Source organism: Ammospiza nelsoni, chromosome Z, assembly GCF_027579445.1.
Source record: "Ammospiza nelsoni isolate bAmmNel1 chromosome Z, bAmmNel1.pri, whole genome shotgun sequence".
Taxonomy (NCBI): Eukaryota; Metazoa; Chordata; class Aves; order Passeriformes; family Passerellidae; genus Ammospiza; species Ammospiza nelsoni.
Genome location: NC_080669.1, coordinates 12,706,122 through 12,728,008, shown reverse-complemented (window position 1 = coordinate 12,728,008; position 21,887 = coordinate 12,706,122). Strand labels below are relative to the sequence as shown.

The window sequence follows — 21,887 nt, the reverse complement described above, 5'->3', positions numbered from 1 at the left end:
AAATTATATATTATCATTAACAATGTATTATATATATAATTTATATATTATATAAATAAATAAATATATATTTATATATATAAAACCAACTTCTGAGGCACTCTGAGGCACTGAAGACTGCCACAGCCACAGGCCAGCTGCATAAAATCTAGTAGTGACACCAAGGCCTTTCAGTTCTCAGGTGTCTGGTTGGTATATTCATTTGCAATATCAACACTGAATGCAGATTATAAAGAATACACAAAATTATCCCATCTAAGAATTTTACTTAACAGATATCAGCTGTTCTTTAGGCCTAATACACTAGAGGCACCCTTCATCTCTCTTTCAGTTTTTGATTTTTTACTACCTTTTTTTTTTTACAAGAAAGGATACATTTTATGGCATTCAGTGCATGGCTGTACAGAGAATATGTGCTTTGTCTGCCTTCCATACCAGTCACTCATGGCTGCTTCCATGATTATGGAAGACTACAACTGGTGACTGAAATGGTAATTTTCTCTGCACAGCTAACATGTTTACTTTCCTACTCCACAAGGAGCAAAATAAACCAACCCCTATGTTTTAAGTTCTTTTTCCATTATTTAGTAGCTACAGCCTGTATCCTCTGTATCCATACTATCACAACCTTTGTCCAAACATCCAGTCCTGAAACAAGAGGTTGAGTCTTTTATCTTCATTTCTCCCTCCAGCTCAGAACAGGCTCTCCAAGACCCAAGCACACGGTTTGTCTTCCACAGGCTTTGCTTGGTCTCCTCTTTGTTCCCACTAGTGCCACCCAAACCCACCTTTAAAATATTTGACTTAACAACACCAAAACTCTCAAACATACCTTAAGACTGTCAAAACACCAGTCCACCTCCCCCCACATCTTATGAGTTTGGTTTTGCTTTCATTAATGTCCTTAAGTAATAGTGGAATATAAAACATAAGAGAAAAAATAGGTCTTCAATATTGTACCAACTTAATCTTCTTCTTTAAAATTGAATCTTTGGTTAAACATTATGTCTGACCCTCTCATTCTCTTTTACATCAGGAAGCAATATTATTTGGATACAGAACACTGTTATGTAGCAAAGCAGTAATAATCCTGTTTGTTTTTAAAGGTTGCAAGTATATTTATTGACTCAAAACTGGACAGCCTCCAGAGGTCCCTGTTCAGCCTCAACTGTTCTGTGATTTCTTAAACCTGTATCTTCTCTGTAATCCTCTTCTTGGGGCAAAGCATATAAGACTTGACTGCACTGTTTTTTAACAGCTGTTGACTGCTGCAGAATTTGACAATTTAGCTTCTTTACTTTGCAGTGGCATCAAATGGTATTTTCAACTAAGCAATGGACAGCACTGATCAGCTATGAAAGGGCAGACAATAGCAAGAAAGGTTGTTACACCTTCGGTTTTCCAAGATTATTACCCATAGTAAGAAGGAGGGAATGCAAATTTGAACCAGGAGAAGGAAAGCCTTCAAGTGGTGAACAGAAACACCATCAATTTAAATTTCAAATGTTTGCACTGAAATAAAAATGTCAATACTTTCTCTTTTCTTCACCATAATGTCCTCCCCAACTGCATGACATCAAGTAACAAGTGACAAAAAAGGGATCAACATTTAATTGCAAGTTACTGATTTTGATACCAACTGCTTGTTGCAAAGAAATGTGAGTTTAAACAAACATTCACGACGCAGTGTCCTGCATCACAGAATTTAAATCTCTAACTTCCAGCATTGAGGACAAGGCTGTGAGCTTGATGAGGACATCTCATCACAAGACACCAGAGTCAAACTTTATTCTTATCCCTTCCTGAAGTATCCACCATTACTGCTCACAGACCCTCAAATTTATGATTCACTGTTTCAAGTTCCTAAAGAAGTCTACATCACTATTTCTCAGTGAATGCTTTTAAAACAAGTGTTTTTAGGTTAACAGAAACACCCATTCATTTTCTCATTTACAAGTAGGAAAAAACAGCCCTTGGAATCAGTAACTGAACTATTCGCCAGAGTCATCTGCTCACTTCCATTAATATTAAACCAAAATTTTAATCTTTCTAGAAATACAATTGTCTTTGTAGAATAGTTTTGCAAAGTGGACATAGCAAAAGCAAAACCATTCCTCATGAAAGCCTCAGGTTTTAAAACAATGGAGTTTCTGCATTTTTCAAAGGTTTCTCCACACCTCTTTGAAGTTAATTAAATGCATGCTTGCCTGTGCATGCATTCAGTCAGTTCTTCATTAATTGCTGTATGAATGTAAATATTTTGGGATAGGGACTTGAGGGTATCACATTCTTAGAGATCCACTAAAATCACAGGGCAGCTAGCAATGCCTTAGAGCAACTTGCAATTACTGGCCTTTACAGATACATAAAATAATCTCAAATTACGTCCCTGGAATTTCAGGTTTCAAACCTTTCCAGGATAAATGCTCTCAAATAAATTAGGTGCTTATTCCCACTTTACTGCAATTTATTCTCATTACTGCAAACTGCCAGCAGGAACAGGACTCTGCAGACACTCTGACATTTGTACATTATCTGTCAAACTGAAATATAGGTTTTCCCTACTGCTATGCAAAATAGACTATCTGACCTTTCACTACTAATCTGCATAGTTACAAATGCTGATACCAAATTCTGCAAATGGTAGGGAAAATTAAATTAGTTTATACAGTGTGTCTCCAATCCTCTATATTGCTTCTGCTGAAACAGTTCTGTGGGAAAGATTTTGAATGCCAAGTTCCCGAGACTGAATCCAACACGCGAGCCACCCAGTGATGCGAGCTCTCTCCTTCCCACTGCCTGCCAGCCATGCAAGAGAAACAAACCACACACCAGAACTGGGACAGGGAATCAGCCAATGAAACCGAATCAAACACCCAACTCAGGCAGAGGATCTTAGGGATAAGAACAAAATTTGTGAGAAAACATCCCAAAGTTTTGAATGTAGAATGAATATCTCAAAGAACAGGCCTCTCAGTTTTTCTCCTTCTCCCTCAAAGACTGTCTCCAAATGACAATGGGTTTAAGGCTTTGCTCTTGCCATCAATATGGTTAAAACCACTGAGATTTTGGCAGTTGCATTTAATGAAATGCAGCTAATCCCACTGTGTATCCTGTTCTGTAGTCATGACAGAGATACGTCCACAAAACAGGAAGTGTACATCTACCATTAAAAAACACAAGCAACTCATCAAATGTAATTATGCAAACCAAGAAAACATGAACATCTGTAACTTTCAGATTTCCCACCATAAAAAAAACACCTCAGTGTCAACATGTATAAGGCTATTTTCAGATTAGTGCTACTCATTAATGCAGAACAGCCAGTTCAAGCATCAAATTTCTTACAAATTCATAAACAGCAATTGCTACTGGTAACAGTACCACTGCTGGATACTACTGGTTTTATGAAGCATCTAACCAATATGCAAACATGAAAAAAATAATCTTAAAATACGAAAAAGGTAATTTTTGCTTTAAAGCATTGTGAAATAGATTAAACTATTTCAGCCTACTGCTTCTATTGAGTATGGAGAAATGAAAACCAGAAATTGTTTCACGAAATAGCATAAAGCACTTTCTCTTTTTGAAGTGCTCTACTCTTACCACATTTTGTAGTCTAATTATAGCAAAAAAACAGCCCAGAATTCTGAGATAACACCTGCAATATAGTTTTCATTTTCTTTACTTATTATTAAAGGGACACTTAATGACTGAGTGGAGAGGGGATGCATTTTGCTTCTCAAAAAGCAGCATTTAAGAACCCTTCTGAGACTGTAATATTTAATGGGAGGTTTGACCAAATCATAAATCGATACTGATAAAAGAAATGTTGGGTGTTTTTGGATAAAAACTGCAAATTACAATTAGTGTTACATTTTTTCTTAAGCTGCTCCTAGCTAATGTATAACAAAACACTCATTATTCTTAGAAGCAATTAATTTAGCCTGTTATGTTATGCTTGGAAGTAGTCCTGGTGAAGAATACAGCTTTACCAAGTGTACATGCAAGGCCCTTCCCTTACACAGGTATTTCTTTTCATTCTGCAGAGATTCTCTGACTTTTGCTGCTGGTCTCCAGCCTCTCGTTTGTGGCATTGTTCGCAAAGTCCCCGAAGAAAACAACCCAAAGGTGTAAGTACCATAATAGAGCAAATGCTATGATCACAGATAAATGAAAGGAAGACTGGGAAACTAAGTCTCCAGTACAACAAACAATTTCAGAAGATGAAAAAGTTCTACTCATAGAACCTGAAACCAAACTGCTTTCTTCCCTTATGTGGAATACTATGAACAATATTGGGGTCCCCCCAAAAAAAGGAGCTGGCAAATGGAAGCAGGTCCTACAGGCTGTCACCAGCATGGTTAGGGAGGTGGGGCACCTGATGCCAAAGATGTGTTGAGAATGCCAGGTTTGATTAAAATAACAGCGTTCCTTATCAACATGTGCAACTTCTTACTGAATAGTTACAGAGCAGGCAGAGCCAGGCTCTTTTTGAGGGTGCACAGCAAAAGAGAAGAGGGCAAGAGACACAAGCAGCATCAAGGGGAAGTCTCATTTGGAACGACAGAGCAAGTGTTACCAAACACTGAGGTGCTAGAAAAGTGGTTGATAGAGAAGTGGTGGCATCACCACTCTCAAGGATGCTATCAATGCAACTGGAAAAAGCCTGAGCAACCTCATCTAGCTTTGAATTTGGATCCAACTTGAAAGCTGGCTCTGCCTTCAGTGAAAGGTTGTACCCAGTGACCTCTAGAAATTCCCTAGAGCCTCAGTTAATCTGTGATTCTCTCTATCAACCAGATAGCTCAAGGGACTGTATCATATTTGAAACTAAGCATGTGAAACTTGCAATTCATTTTGGATTTGATTGCATAAGTATAATTATATTAATGGAATTTTCTCAAAGCAATCTAGCATTCAACCCTACAATCACAGATAAATGATTAACCTGTTAAGTTTCAGTGATTCTCTGAAGTAATCTATCAGCTACAGCCCATGTTTATCCCATGGCCTGTGCTCAAATTACCAGCTAGCTTCCTCATCTGATCCAGCTGCACAGATTAATAAATACATGAGGTACAATGTGTCCTGCAGAAAACAACTACTGCATATGGACTTCCAAATGTGTTATACAACAAAACACCACCAGTTCAACTAATTAAATTCTGAGCCTGTAGGAAAAGCAATCAGAGCAGCCATCTGATCCACTAACAAACAGGTTATCTCAAAGATGATCCCAATGTGGCCAGGAAAATAAAAACAACCATTCTTTCAGTTTTGAAGGGGAGAGGTGCAGAGCTTCTTACAGAGTCCTATGGCTTAACAGCCTGAAGTCAGTGCTCCGACTGATAGATTCAAGGGCCCACATCTCAGTGAAGTTACAGTAGCTGTGCTACAAACCCTGGCAGTTTTGGTCCTCACAGACATTTATTCCCTGCATCTCACTTCATTAAATGTACTGTCACCCAAACTACACTAAAAAAATCTACCAGTTCCAACTTGCCTATGAACTGTACTCTTACTTCCCCAAAATTTCCCATTGCTTCTTCTTCATTAAGGTTTTAGCTTCTTTGTTTTCCTTTTTCCCTGCTATTTGTACCTCTGGCAATGCCTTTCTCATGCATATGTGATATGGTTTTACAGCACCTGGTTAGTAATAATTCTTTCAAAACTCTCACAAGCTTATTTTCTTTTTTTCCTGCTTTCCTGTACTAGGGGGATACTTTTTTCCTATCACTCTGTCCTATTAATAATTCCAATTAACTATAGAAGGGACTGCACAAAAGGCCAAATTGTCAAGCATTGCTATGATTTACAAAGCTGTGTACATGATATGCATAGCCAGCTATCTTTTCATTCTCCTCATCAACAGTAAGAAAGTTATCTGTGAAATAAAAAAAAAAGTTCTCAAATTGAGTAATCAAGATCTCTAACACACCCACTGGAGCCAGATGATGCTTTGGAACAGAACTGTCCAGACTATTACAACAAAAGGCCCCTGTTTCATGGGCCTTAATGTTTTATGAAGATTATTATCTTGACAAGAGAGACTAAGCAAAGAGCAGGTGAGACAAAGGAAGACCACATTTTTTAGTCTTTTGGGTGAGAGCAGCAGGCGATTCAAATCTGTGGGGCTAAGTACTAATTACATGCTCTATTTCTACAGTTTGGATTTCCCATTCATTGTCATAAAATAAAAACAGGTTCTAACAAATTCTAGTTTTGGAATTAGTGGGACGGAGAATGATCCGTTACCGAGTCCCGCTGATGGAGGAGTGCAGTAACTGGACTGCAGGAGCACAAGAGCACTTGATTTCTCATCTAGAACAAAATTCTAGCTTGGAAAACATTCACACATGAGAGGTGACTGCAAAATGTCAAAGCAAATCCAGCACTACTTATAGGAGGGAATACCAACTTCATGAAACAGTGGCTGCTCTGTGATTTTATAACCCCTGTGTTGTTCTGAGCTCTAAAATGAACAAAACAGGTGAGCTCATTCTTTGGTAATCTCATTTGGATTAAAAAAAATGCTAATCATGTCTAAAAAAATCTCCAATCACTTGTAGGCATGTTCTGATCTCTCTCTCTCCTGAAATGTGGTATTCAAAACTAAGTATGAAAAAGGTGCAGTGCAGGCTCTCACCTTGTTTTACAGGCTATGTATTACATTCACTCTGATATTTGTTATTATTTAACTTTTCCTTTGAGATATTAGACTTCTCCTGTTTCTTTTTTAAATATACTGCATAAAACCTCTAGCATGAGGCTGAAGTTCTCTGGAGCTTTACATAAACTACTGTTTCCCTCTATTGAAGAACTGCATTCACATCACAATAATCTTGATTGGTGCTGCCATGTACTTTAAAATGTGCACTCATTATACATAGTTTTAACACAACAGCAGTAATAACATTTCCTTTAGATCTCAAAAAGGAATTCAGTCAAATCAAAGCCTGAAACCATGTGGTACCTTCCATGGTAGGTGACATGCCACCAATCAACACCAGAGTGAAATTATGCCATGCAGTTAAATGCTGTAAGTCTTCTTATGGACTTGAACACAAGATTTGTTTCATCTGGGGTGAAAGCAATGAAAACAAGAAAATCTGACAGGGTTATTTATATCACGACAGTTGTTGGAATCTGTAAATGCAATACAGATTGATGCCATAAAGACACATGCACATATTTACCACAGCATGGTGGGATACAGAGGAATACAAAGATTGTTCTGAAGTTACTGAGCAGCATGGCAGGAGGAAAAAAACCTGTTTCATGTTACCATTCTAATACAGACCATGAAGACATCAAAGGCAGAAGCTGAAAAGCCCACATACACTGCTGCATACCCCATATTCAGCAATTAGTGTAATATATACCGGGGTAATGCCTGTCTTCTAGCAATGTCTTTTTAGTCTCTGTTCCTGTTAAAAAAATTTGATTTTACTTGAGGTCAAATGCTCTACCTTTATTTGATTATTTACAAAAAGAAAATCTTTAGAACTTAGCCATTCAAAATTGACCTTGATTTTGGGTTTCATTGCAACAGTGGATATAGTTAATTTTTACAGTAGCAAAGCCCACAATCTTGATCTTGTTATGTAGATTTTTTCAAAATAATCCACAATAAGTCTACTTTTATAGACATCCCAATGTTCTCCAGTTACTGCAACTCCATTGTATAAAGTAGCTGAAAGTATTGCTCACTTCAGCATCAGGTCGTTGGCAGAACATACACAATGTTCAATGTTATTACTGCACCCTCAACTCTATGAGCTTGATCTTCCAACACAAGGGAGTCACGCCTGGAAGATGCAACTGAACTTCAGAACTCCTCACAGACCCCTTTACCAGCTCCTGGCCATTTGAGAACCTCTGCTTTAATGAAACCAAACAAAAAAATCTGCCTATGCTTACAAACATTCATTAAACCAACATTTCTCATGTAGCCTTCTCCTGCTTTCACTTTTTAGCTTGTAGCAGATTAGCCACTATGCCCTTCATCACTAGTTTTGGCCTTGCAATGCACAGGATCTGGTGAAATACCTGTTCTGTAACTGTCCAAGTGTACCCTCTCCTCCTTCCATAACCTTACCTCCTGATTCCCCAGGTGAACCATATAGTTTGTGGGTAAATCAGAATTTCTCTTTAAGAGTGACATTTAGTCTGGCACCTAAAGCAAAAATCAACAACCTCCCCTTTGGTAAACCACTTAAAAAGTGGTAAACCACTTAAAAGTTATATATCCTCAGTGTCAAAAAACTGACACACACATTCAGTTTGAATTTGTGAAGCATCCATTTTCTTTATGCAAAAAACCAAAGTTTCTTCATGAAACAGAGCTTGTTGAAAGACTCTATTTTATGCTACATACACTGGATCACTACCAGTACACGGTATTTGACTGCATTTTTCAGTATTTTATGGTTCCATAAATGTTCAATCAGACTAGGCAAAGCAGTGTGACAGCTGCAATTCTACATTTTTACCTAATAATCTCAGTTTTTATTCACATACACACTTTCCTCATGCATTTTCTAAATTGTTCTTTTAAAGATGTGAATATATTACCAGGGATATGTTTACAGACTGACTGAAAAACCTTCCCAGTGACATCTGTACCTCATCTTCCCACAATGGTTACTGTTTCATTTTCCATTCTAACACATTAGGAACAAAGAACAGCAAAACCTAAATATTCCCCAAGTTAAAAATAACTAATCAAATAGCTACCCCCTTTTTTTTTCTTTCTCAGACACCTGCTTCAAATGCTTTTTTTCAGCATGAAAATCCTGTCACCTCAAGTTGTTTATGAAGAAATGTACAGAAAGGCAAACACATTTGATTTTAAGAATCAGAGTCAGCTAAGAAGGTAAGACATTTCTTCAAACAATAAAATTTACATTTCAAATGTAGCCAGCTTCATAAAACTGTCTGGAGCTTCCTGTATAAACCAGAGGATCTTCCCTGCTATAGCATGCAAGCAGATCCCTCTTGCAGTAAAGCTGAGGGAGAATGTTCACATATTGTCTTTTTCAAAGTTTCTATAGAGAAATAATTTGTACAGTTCTGCTTTTCAATAAATCCATCCCACAGAATATTCTCGGAAAGAAAAAGAAGGAAAAAAAAAGTCAAGCTGCCTTTTGGTTCAGCTGTTCATTTGATAAGAAAAAAGATATAAGGATTATTCATATCAAAACAGAGGCTATTGGGCTCCATTACTTACCAGGTTCTACCAGCACTATAAGCATTAATTCTGTTTCAGTGCAAGGAGACTTTTTTGCAAATCAACAAAATCCTCTTTTAAGCAAGCAAAGAGATGCCCCTCATAATGTTATATTCAAGTGAAGGAAGTTGTACAGACTGTGAGGGGAAAACCACCTGAAACATTCTGAAAAGTTCTTGTTTTTACCAAATACAAAATGCTTAGGTCACCTTACTGCTTGCTTTTTTTGTTGGGGCTTTTAAAGTTATTTTTCTCAGCCATACTGGACCTCTGTATGTTTGAGTCCCCCTAAGGAGTTTGTGTAACCATGAAACATCAACTCCATTCTAAGAAATCGAGCATACAACCCCACCACTGCCCTGTTCCCTCATCTATATAAATGCTCTTTTGTATATAGGCACTTTCAGGAAATTGCCCTGCTCCTTCCCCGCTTGCTCCCCACTGTCCGAATCCCTCTCACGCCCCCCTCCCGATCAACACCAGGGAATAATTGCATTTTTGTTGGAGCACTTCCAGCCCCTCCACACGTTCCCGAGCAGAAGCAGCAGCACGCTGTAGCTCTGGCACTCTCCTCTGCTGTAACACACACACACACACACACACACTCATCTGCAGGGAAGTAAGTGGCATCAACCCTATTCCCAAAATAATGACCTTTCACTTCTCCCCATGCAACTTCCTCTTTTGCTGAAAAATACAGCGCTTCCAAACTAAAGAAATGTTCCTCTTTCGACATTTGACTACAAGTGTTTTGAAACACTGTTTCTGCCACTTATCTGTACTCCACGTGCGGGTAAATTACCACTGCCGAGGCAGACAGACACCCCTGGGCACCAACACTTCGGTCCCGTCGTATCCCGCAAAATCGCCACGGCTCCCAACACTTTTGCAAAGGCCTTTTCCCCTCCCCTTTGAACACCCGAAAGCTGAAGAGGGCATAAACTCTCCTCCTCCATGCTCGGAGAAGCAGCGCGTGGATTTCCTCCCCTAATAAATACATTAGGAAAATAAATAGCTCAGAACCGTACCTTCCTTGGGCTCATCGGCTTCCGAGCTCATGGTGCCGGGCGAGGCTCTGGGACCGGACCGACGCTGACGTGCGCGCTGAGAGGCAGCCGCAGGTCAACTTCTCTCCCTCTCCCTTTCTCTCTCTCTCTCTCTCTCTCAGAAGGAGGGGAAAAAAAAAAAAAAGAAAAAAAAAAAGAGAGAGAGAGAGAGAGAGAGAGCGCGAGAGGGCTGGGGTTTTGAGGGGAAAAGTCTACGAATTCAGCAAATCACAACTAATCTACTTGCAAAGGAGCCCGCCCCTTTCTCAGCTGCACACAGCGACTGTCTGAAAAAACAGCACCTTCAGAGAAACCCCGGTTTTACTCGCCAGCTGTTGCCGTTTATGAATCTTATTCTCCCCAGTCTGTAGGAAGGGTGGAGTTTTCACTTGTTGCAGCTTGCCAACGTGGTATGAGAAAGCAAGCAGGAGAGGCCAAAAGAGCCCTGAGTGCACAGCAGTGTCTGATTGCGGTGGCTGACAATCACACTGGGGCTCCCTTAACTTGCAGGAAAATCTATTTTAAATTGTTTTGTTTTTAAGGCTAAATTGTACATTTCAACACTGTTTGCTATCTGGAATTACTTCTGCAGCCTCCATAATTACACTGACTAATACTGGATGACTTAATAGGTGCTTAAAGATGAGAAGTAGCAGCCTTCTTTCAGGTAGTTTGAGCAAAAATAATTTTCTTTCAGTAGTGCTCAGTGCATGGTGCCATCTACCCTGAGACTAGTGATTCAGTTTACATCCTAGGAAAAACTATCTGGATTCTTTGTGCTACCCCAGCTACACCACAAACATTCCATAAAAGACTTGATGTTTTTAACTACTACAGGATACAGTTTTACGAAGAGGTCGGGGTCTTCAGCAGCCACTTCCCAGTTTGCAGCGTGTCACACACGCCTTCAGCGCAAAATCAAGGGGAATTACTCTGAAGCCCACTCTCAGTTAGCACAGACTCCAGTAAAATCATTGTTCTAGGGAACCATCTATCCCTGCTTATTCATTCAATGGATTTCTAGCACAGTGAACAGGGCAAAACCTCGCTGGAAACACGACTGCTCTGACAAAAGGAGAGATGTGATGGCCCTGCCAGCTCCAACATGCCATCAAATTCCCACCTACCTCTCTGTCTCACAGGGTCAAACCTGCGGGCCTGAAGGGCTCTCGGGGTCTCCTGGAGGTAACATCATTAACAGCTATTAACAGTTAGCAAATGTCCTACTGCAGTCAAGCAGAAGTAAGTGTATTTGTATTTCGCAGTGAAGTCAGAAAGAGCCAAAGCTGTTAGCAGCTCTGCACTGAGGCACAGAGGAAAAAAAAAATAAATAAACTGTTCAGATTGTAACATTCCCTTGTACTCGTTAAGGCGTTTACACTCACAAAGCTGAGAAGACCAGGTGTAGGAAGGATGGCCTTGCAACTAACAGATACAGCACGAATTCTTTACCTACAGCAAAGCTGCTCAGAGGACTGGGGTAAATAATACTTCAGAATGTTAGCAGTTTTATCCTACTTGCAGTTATTTTATTATAAGGACTGTCCTTTGCCATGTACTCTACCCACACCTAGGAAAGACAGATTTCCTTTTTTTTAAAGGCTTTTGGTGACACTGACAATTTCCTGTTTTGCAATACACATAACTCCATGAGTTCCTCAAAGATATTCCTTAAGAAGCTAGCTGTCTTCTGCAGGCCTTATCAACTCCTGTGGTGTACAATGCTGCATCCTTGAAAGCACAGAGAATGAAATTGAGTATTACCCCTAACTACATCACTGGAGTAGCTAAAGAAGCCACATTTTCAAGATAAACAAAAAGGAAAAAAAATTAAAGTACTAGTTAAGGGTAATAAGGAGATTAAAACCAATCAAAAAACTTCACACAGAATAGAGAAGGAACAGGAAGAAACATAAGGTGAGTCCAGAAGAACTGCAGTAGCCCCTGGAGTCCTTTAATCAAAGGAAGTGTTGTAGAGAAACAGGAATATAAGCCAGCATCAAGATCCCTGCATGATCACATTTACATATTAGATGGATGCCTTTTGTTATTTTAGATGACAGACAGACACAGAGAGATAATAAGACCTGTGATTAAATGTCAGCAAGTTTTGTAAATCAGGATTTCTCAAATCTCAGAAACTTTATACCCCAGTGGATAACAAAAATAACAAAATAACAAAAATACAGTGATTTTATTTCATTTCTTATGCACAAAGTCAAAATCACATCTCCTCACGCAGTCCTGATACTCCTGCACACAGGGTCTCAATTCAGACTCGAGAAATTGGTTTTTCTTTCATTTTGGTTGTTAGGCTTCTTAAAAGCCTAACATGTACTGAAAAGAGTGGTGAAAAGACTCCAACCTGGCCAAAGACTGGTCAGGTATGTAATTTTCTGCTCTTGGGTTAAGCAGGAACTCGTACTGGCATACGATAATAGAACATTATCACCTTTTTCAGAGTCTGCACCCAAGCAACTTTAATTATTGTCCTTAGAAAGACAGCAAAAGTAATGGAATGAGGCAGGTTAAAATTAAGCAGAGTCAGTGAAAAATACTAGAGCCAGGGTAACAGATGACACTACATCTACAGGGAAGTGACATTTATCAAAGCATCCAGATTTATTTGGATCCCACGGTGAGTAAAAAGCCTGGAAAGCCCCAAAAAGTCCCTCTTTAATTGTAAACTGTGCATGTGGTTTGGAATAGGAATGACAAAAAAAGGAATAACAAAAATTCCAAAAACATAATTAATAGGTGCAGCTAAATTTCATGGGACAGATTCTCTTACAGAAAAGTACCTTCCTACAGTGAAGGCCTAAAACTCACCACACATTTGGACAGACACTGTTATGGAGGGAAGGCCAGAATTCCCACAAGAAAATGAAATCATCTGCGTACAACACACACAAAAAAAATGGGCTGATATGCTTCAGTGGCTAAAAGCTTCAAAGTTGGGTAAGACAAGGGGAGTATGGTCCTTTCCAACCTAAAAAAACCAAACTTTTGGTTTTTCTTAAAAAAAAAAAAAAAAAAAAAAAAAAAAAAAAAAAAAAAAAAAAAAAAAAGCTAGTCCTGGTTTGGCTTGGCTTTTAACTCATCACATCTGTAAATTGTCCTGACTTCTGCTAAACCCTAAGGAAGGGTCACCACAGCAAGAGCAGGCTAGAGCCAGGCCCTGGCTTACTACAGTAGTGCATGAGGAATCGTAAAGGGATGGGCCAGCACATCCCCTCTCTCCAGCTCAAAACCCTGTTTATGTTTTGTGTCACAATCCATAATGAGACAGCTCTCTTTACACAAGCATTTGTCCATTAGATACAGAAGCTGAAAATACAATGATGCATCTTGTAAGTATATAACAGAAATAATAGGCATCTTAGCAGAAAAAAAAAGGGCTAAAATTGTTGTCAAGAAGACCCTAAAATGTCAAAAAAGACTATAATATTTTGTTTCATAAAAAAAAAAAGGAAGCAGCACCACTACCAGAAAAGTATCAGCAAGAAGATTTCAAAAGGAGGCAGCTGCCATTGGAAGCAAGACTAAATCCTCTACTGTAAGAAAAACCCTGTACAGCCCTAGAACAGTTCTAGAGAGAAGGACATGGTAATGTCACACTTAAGACTTCACACATTCATGTGATTAAAAAAAAAAAAAAAAAAAACAAAACTTCCCCATATTTTGTTAACATAATAAAGTTGTCTGATGAATACCTTCTGCTCTTCCAGAATGTCACATTCAGTGGATTTCAAACCTTTAAACAATAAAAAAGTACGATCTGTGCCCAACTACAATTCCCTGGCAGAGATGAGAGTCATCAGTCCTTTTCCCTAAGTCAGTTATGTCTCTTTTACTGACTGTAATGTACTGAATTATTTGAAACCACATGACAGACCCTGATAGCAGCTGAGGAGATTGGGATTTCCCACCACACTACCAATTGTGAGGAAAAGGAAAAGGTGTACAAGTAAACACTGCATGGGATATATGGAATAGGAGGGACAAAACAAAGAATGGCAAAAACTCTAAAAACAGAATCAGTAGACAAAACAAAATTTTGTAGGGCAGATTCTCTTACAGAAAACAAAAGTAACTTCCTGACAGATAATGTCGCAGAGGGCAGGCCAGAATTCCTGGAGGAAAAATACAAGGAAACCTTTTGCCATTTCTCCTTTTAGCCACAATAAGCTGTTGTACCTATTTCTGACACTAGAAGTTTGGGTTAACAGATTTTCAGCTTCTGAGGCTCTTCAATGTGTGTGGACTATGGATACATGACACAAGTTTTCAAACAGGATAACAACATTGGACACTATCCTGAATCACTCACGCGTATTTTTTTTTTTTTTGGTATACAATTTTAAAAATGTACTGGGAAATTATGTGCCACACTATAATGCATTTCACCAATTCTCAAGAGTTTTGACTTTTTCTCAAACTAATGTTCTGAGAGGGAACAAGATGTAAGATTGTTATATGTAAGTCTAAGACCTTCCAAGCAGAAAAAAGGGTATCAGGTCTGGTCTGCATACATGTATGGAGTTTCCAAACACGCTGACCTCTCATAAGGGCAACCAGATGCTAACACAGTACCTCAGGAAAAAAACCATACAAATAATGTTGGTATTTTCCTCATAGAAATAAGAGGAAAATTGTTAAATCCAAGTCTGGAAGCCACACTGAGATATCATTAGGAAATTAACTATAACTGCTTTTGCAAGTCATGCCTTAATAATTTGCAGATTTTCCCTGAAAGACCTTTTTATAGAGGTTACTGATTGAGTAAGCAGGCAAAGACAGCACAGAGGCGTGCCCTTGACTTGCTCCTTTGCTCCTTTCCTGCATTCCTTCCACTACCACTACAACCTTTTCCTCAGGCAGGCAGATCACAATTGCACAGAGTTTCAAGAAGCACAGATTTACAAAACAGGAAATATTTTTGTTTTCTAGCGCTTCTCTCTTAGTTCAGACTGGTGGGTGAGCTCTCAGAGCACCGGGATCTTGCAGCACAAAAGCAGGATCTGCTGTCTCTTGCAGCATTGCCCGTCTCCTCCCCTGGCATGCAGAAATCCACCTGCCAAGCTGTCGGTGCCCGAGGGTGCAGCGCTGACCTGCAGCCTGTGCCCTCTGCTGATGCCACACACAAAGCTGCACGCAGACATCGTGTGTGCAGGATGCGGGGAGAGAGTGTGCAGAGAGTGCTACAGGCACAGGGAAAAAAAAAGTGAAGTTTCGGCTTTCTTGCTGAAACAAAGATTTGTATTATGTCCACTTTATCCAAGTTGTTCTGCTTTCAGTTATGCACTTAAACAGTTGCAAGCAGACCAAGCAAACAGGCAAACCAAGAAGTTAAAGTTATTTCCTAACACAGAGGTAAAGCAACACCATAGTATTACTTCTACTATTGCAAAAGAAAGTGCAATATGCACTGTCCGTAAGGTGTGAGCACAGCAAAACCAAATTCCAACTCTTACACAATTTAATTATTTTGGAGTTGAGTAAAAAAAATTTATCTTGATTAGCTGTGTGATTTTAATAGCACTGTTTATATAGCTCTGTAAATAAGAATATAAGGTACAATGGTCTATCTTTTGCTGCAACCAGACTTTACTACTGTTTTATCTTCTACCATAACCAAGACATACATCAAGATATCCTACACAGTGCTTAGCTTATGAATAATGTCAAAAATACTGTTTTCAGCAATAGTCAGTGTTTCCATGTAACAGCACAACTCTAACATCTCAGTTACATATGATTCAGAATTTTAAACTAATTTTTCTGCATGCACATAAACTATCAGGTAGTTTTTATCTTAGGAAAATTCAGCCCAGAGAATTTTCTGGGCTGAATTTTCCGAAGATAAATAAATAAAAAATTAGCAGGTTGAGATATAATCCAGATATGAAAAATATGTGTACTCCTGGGTTTGGTCTGATTTTTGCTGCTTGCTATTCCCTTATCTCATTACTTCCCCTTTGCCCAGCAGACTTCCGACCAAGGCAGATGGTCTGGTTTCAGCACTTGCTGAAACACATACAATACCCCCACCTGTTGGAGAAACACATGAATGATACTCTAGCTCGTGCTTCTGCCATGTGGTTAATAAATTATAGAAGTTAACGACTATCAGTTAACAAATTATAAAAACATGTCATTGTCACCTGATAATTTTACTTGGGGATTGCTCAATGGCATTTGCACCACGCTTGGCATCCAGCAGTGCATGCTATTCTCCTCCCCTCCCCATGCTGCCCTCCTTCTCTTTTTCTAGACCTTCCCATTAAAACATCCATTCTCCACCCGCTACTGGTGTACTGAGGTCTGTCCATACCTTCATTTCCAAATGGTTAAAGCAAAATATGACAAATCTGGTGCTGAATGAACCCACACAACACTGGCGGTGTGGCCCTTCAGAGCGAGCAAAAGCTACGGCTTCACCACAGGGTAAGATGTGCAGAAGTGTATCTGAAGACCTCCTTTTGACAATGAACCAGACAAATGAGCAGCAGTGTTGGGTGACAGAGGAATTCACAACAAGCCTACCAAGCGAAGGACAGGAAAAGCAGCATGTGGGGCACACATCCTGGAGTCCGTATGGATGCAGTTAAACTTCCCTAATAGATAGTCCTCACTCCAGCTCCTCTCCCTGACAGAAAATGTATGGAGAGAGGGCAGGATATGTGCACAAAAGACTCCATGAAGTTGAACCTGCTTTATATTGAACATAACTTTGCTACAACATTTGGAAGTCCCATCTCTGCAATATCCATGATCCCATTTATAAATATTCTGAGCTGACAGGAAGACAACGGTATACTAAGCACCTTGCAAACTGTCAAGACAGATGCAGTGTGCATCTTCCAAACTGGTGTCCTTGACACAAACATGCTGATATTTTAAGTTTCCAAATAGTGACAAGAGTTGTTTTTAAGTTATTGTGAAGATACACTCAAAAGCTCATGTGGTTAAGAGGTATGGAAACTCCTTCGCTTAGCCTCAAAATGAAGATTTCTTCATAAATTTTAGCTGCATCTGCCATTAATTGTTGGATTACCAGTCACACCACACTCTGAGCACAGGCCTGATGGGACGATGGCTCAGACTGATCCATTCTAGTCAACCTCACAATGTTTGTTATTTGTTACAGAACAGCACATTTCCAGGGTACAAGACTGCTCTCAGCTCAGAAAGGGTTTCACTGGCCTATCTTTTTTCTTTTCAAAATCAGTCTGAAAATTCACACACAAAGCAACACCATGTCTTCTGAGATGTGAATTGTGATGTAATTCTGATTTCTTGTCCGTACATATCATGTTGCCAAAATAAGAGGTCTTATTGTAGTCATATAGATACTGTGCACTGAGGGTGGTTAACTCATCCAGAAGTTAGCATTTAGTGAAAACAAGGTTTCAGTGCATAAGAAAGCACAAAACAATTTATCAAGAGCAAACATACCAAATAACATTCAAGGGCTTGGTTGTTCTTGTTATGGCTTAGCCCCAACTGGGAACTGATCCCCACAGAGCCACTTGTGCACTCCTACTCGGGGCAGGGGGAAGAACTGAAAGGCCAAAAGTGAGAAAACTCATGGGGTGGGATACAGACAGTTTAACAGGCAAAGCAAAAGCTGCTCACGCAAGCAAAGGAGAACAATTCACCACTTCCCATGGGCAGGGAGAAGTTCAGCCATCTCCAAGACAGCAGGGCTCCATCACAGGTAACAAGGCAAATGTTTTCACTCTGAATGTCCCTCTCTTCCTTCCTCTTCCCCCAGCTTTATGTGCTGAGCACAACACCAAATGGTCTGGAATATCCATCCCTCTGGTCAGTTTGAGCCAGATGTCCTGGCGGTGTCCCCTCCCAGCTTCTGGCACAGCCACAAACCACTTGCTGGTGGCGTGGGGTGAGGAGCTGAAGAGGCCTTGGCCCTGTGCAAATAGTAAGGAAAATGCTCCTGTATTAAGGCTGTTACCAGCAGAAATCCAAAACGCTGCCCCATACTAGGCACTGTGAAGAAAATTAACTCTGTCAGAGCCAAAACCAGCAGAGCTATGCACAAAGAGGATGTGTCACAGTCATGGGCCCCCAGCTGGGATAATAATTGGTATAGATTCTATGTATTTATACAAGGTTGATGAATTTCTTTTATTAAGAAACTTACTAGTTTTTTATATCCTAGTTTGCTACAGGCGGACTTAATTGGTTTTTTACTTACAATACTATCACCATTGGCTAATCAAGAAACCACTCTTTGGTAAATAAATTTCTGTAATGCATTTTACATGTTCACATTACCAGATATAACAAGTTAAGGTAAGAATTGTTTCTTATTAATTCCGCAGATCTTCTTACAGCCTTTCCCAGAAAGATACTTGGGGAAGTTGTGTTTTTCTCTGTGGTCAGAGAGCTGCTGCCACAAGTAGGTAATCAGTGACAGTTTCTGGTGGTTTGAGAATTCACACAGGTGTGGTGGAAGTCAAAAAGACTGTTTTTGAGGGCCTTGCACCAAATCATGCAACATGTACTGTCACTGGCTTATAGCATGGTTTATTCAAATAGCAAACATTTCACTCACTATTTTCACTTTTTTAAGTGAACTTTTTTTAAGGTCCTGTAACAGGACTACACACAAATTGCTCCTTCCAACAGTGCTATGCCAAGCAAAGAGCAGCACTGGAGAAAATGAGACTGTGGCCTGCATGAACAGAGGTAGGAAAATGCAATTCTCTGGTCTGGTGAAGAGTACAGCAGATCAGAGCTAGTTTTGTAGTTTGGTCACACAGGAAAATAAGCTTACTAGCAGTAATTAATGATATAATTCTTATGAGATATTTGTGTTACTATATGTAGTTGCAGCCTTTGCAAAAATAAAAGCAAGGCCAAAGAAATCTGAGGGCAGGGCACCAAGAACACAGATTTGAAAGAATCCCTGCACTAAAAACAGAAATCACACCATAATGTCACAGTTTCCCCAGACAAGTAGAGGGAGTCAGGGTGCTACACAGAACCTGCTGACAGCACCACCACATCTGCACATCTGCACCAGATCTGCTCCCAGCACGACAGAAGTGGTACTGCCTGATGCCTGTGCATCAAAACACAATGCTAGAACAATTTTAATTGGAAAGGGGTATTTTAATTACAAACAGAAAATCTAGTATCACATAGCCAAAACTCAAAAAAGAGCTCAAAAACCAGGTGCCTGAACTAGTGTTAAATACAGCGCATTTAAACATGCTACCAAAGGGTATGCAAATAATGGCTTTTTTTATGCTGAAAGAACAGGGAATCGAAAATTATCTTTAAAAAAGGAAAGTTTCTGTTAATATAAAAGTGGTGCACATGTGGGAAAACACATTTGTCTCAGCTGGGGAGGGCTGTGTTCCAGTCCCAAGCACACAATCCAAGTGTTCTGCTAACGCGTAACAATCAAACTATGCCCTTTTTCTCCAAGACATCAAAGACATTAGTCATGCAAATAGTCAAAACACCACTTGCATATCAAATGGAGATCTTATCTAGAAAAAATTTCAAATTAAAAAATTCTTTTAAAAAATACCTATATGAATAATCTCCTTTTAGTACAAATTCAATTACGAGATTAAAAGAGAGATTTAAATGGATATTAAACGTAAGCAGAGTTTGCTCTTTAAGACTGAGTTTAGCTATAGTTTACATTCACAAGCCAGATGAACCTAATTATATGATATTCCATCAAATAACCATATTGATATCTGCTTGTTCCAAATTGGCTTTAAATCAGTTTATTATTTGCATAAAGCTTAGACTGAAGCCAGAAAGAATCTGGAGGAACACTTGCAAGAGTTTTCTGCGGTCTTTTTTGCAAAATATTAACTAAGACTATGTTGAACAAGTGCTGGAATTTCAATACCCAAAGAAAACTGAGGAACTCATAATTTATGGAAGTCTTTCAGCACTTGCTTCCTCTGGCTTATGGTAACATTTTCATAACTAAATCACACTTGAGAAAACAGCACTCCAAACTGGTCCAAGTGAGAGTGTCTGTCTCCCAGAGCAGCACCATCTTCCTCTTCTTCCTCTCCATTTACCATGCCAGCATAGGCATATGGTGTCCATTTACAGGACAAATATAGCTAACATTTAATTTTTTTTTTGGTCTGGGAGAATTTAAACCACAAGTAGGAGCTCTCCTTTTTGTTATTTTTTAATATAAAATAATTAACTGCAGCTAAAATTAAGTATTTGTCTCAAAAAGAAGGTCTTGGATGATCTCTAATTTAGTTATAACCACTGAAAATCCATACCTTGCTCATTTTTCCTTCTATTAAGTAAGCTTACATTAGTGAGCAATGTTCATGCAAATTTCATGTGTAAACTCTGGTTAGCATCTCCACATTGCATTAAAAATTCAATATTGGACTTCTACTGATGGGTCTCAGTTCCAATTAAAAAAAACCAAACCAACAAAACACATCAGAATTTTGCTGGACTCCAAATGAGTTTATTTCATAGGTCTAACTTCTCAACAATTTTATCCACTTTACAGGAAACTCATACTTCAGCCCTCAGAATTGCCTTAGCAACAATAACAACAGAATCTGCACTTTGGGGCTCAGCCAAACTGAATACCACTTCAAAGGGTTATTGCAAGACTTTCAGGAACTATTTCAAGTATTCAGTTTCCAAAAAAAAATTATGGATAACAAGATCTGAACAAGACTTCTAACTCTTGTTGCTCAATATCTTGTTTACAGAAAGCTGAATTATGGCACACACTTATGATGATTTACTTGTTCAGGCAGATGGTCTGTCAGGGCTGTGCTTCTGCAAATCTTCTTTGTGTTTCCAAAATCTGAGACTGAGTATGGACAATAGCTACTATCTTTGTCCACTGGAAAATAAAAGGGACAAGAGAAAGAACAAAGACTGCCACTGACTCTGCACACAAGGAATGTGGCACTTGGATCAGAAATCCCACGTAACAAACTTCTGAGAGCTGCACTGAGGTCAGGTCTCTCGGAACAGATCCACCTGCTCCCCTCTGTGCATCCCACAGCCATCGCACTTGGACATGTCAGTCATCAGGGCAGGTCATGGAGCATTTGCCAGTGATTTTGGCCAAAGCCACGAGGTGGCAACAGCACCCTGATTAAAAAAAGCCCAGGGCTTCTTGAATCAGTTTTGCTCGTCTAGGGAACAGAGCGGGAAAGCACTGGCCAGAATGTCTAGAAAGCGGCTTCCCATATAGCCCTGCAATAGCATTTTATACTGCAGCACACAGAAAGGCTGCAATTGTGTTTTGTACATGCTGGTATGGCAAATCTGGAGAACTAAATGCTTCTGAAGCAGTGGACATAACCTGAAATCTGTCAGCAAAACACCAGGTAGCAGTACAAAATACATATAATTTTTTCACAATCCAAAACCCAGATTAGTTTGAAAAAAAACTTAATTACGTCTAGAGGACAGCTACAGTACCATGGCAATATAGCACACAACGTAGTGCTAGCACTTTGGCTCCATGAATTTGAAACCACACTAAAATTTGAAGTATCACTTCAAAGTATGGATACAATTGTGCCGCCCATGAGGCTCACCCCTTGCTCCCAGCTTCTGCCTGCCAT

General features: G+C 39.4%; 1 protein-coding gene across 4 annotated transcripts in view; it reads right to left on the bottom strand.

Annotated features, from left to right (window-relative positions):
- The window catches only part of TNFAIP8 (TNF alpha induced protein 8), a 57,612-nt gene that overhangs the window by 9,667 nt on the left and 26,058 nt on the right, over positions 1-21,887 (bottom strand). Inside the window, exon 1 of one of the 4 annotated variants that reach the window (XM_059492716.1) lies at positions 10,261-10,407. The exons of the other annotated variants lie outside the window; for them this stretch is intronic. Coding sequence (XP_059348699.1) covers positions 10,261-10,291 — 31 coding nt within the window. The 5' untranslated portion in view covers positions 10,292-10,407. Of the gene's footprint in view, positions 1-10,260; positions 10,408-21,887 lie in introns of those variants that run through there. 4 annotated transcript variants of the gene reach the window in all.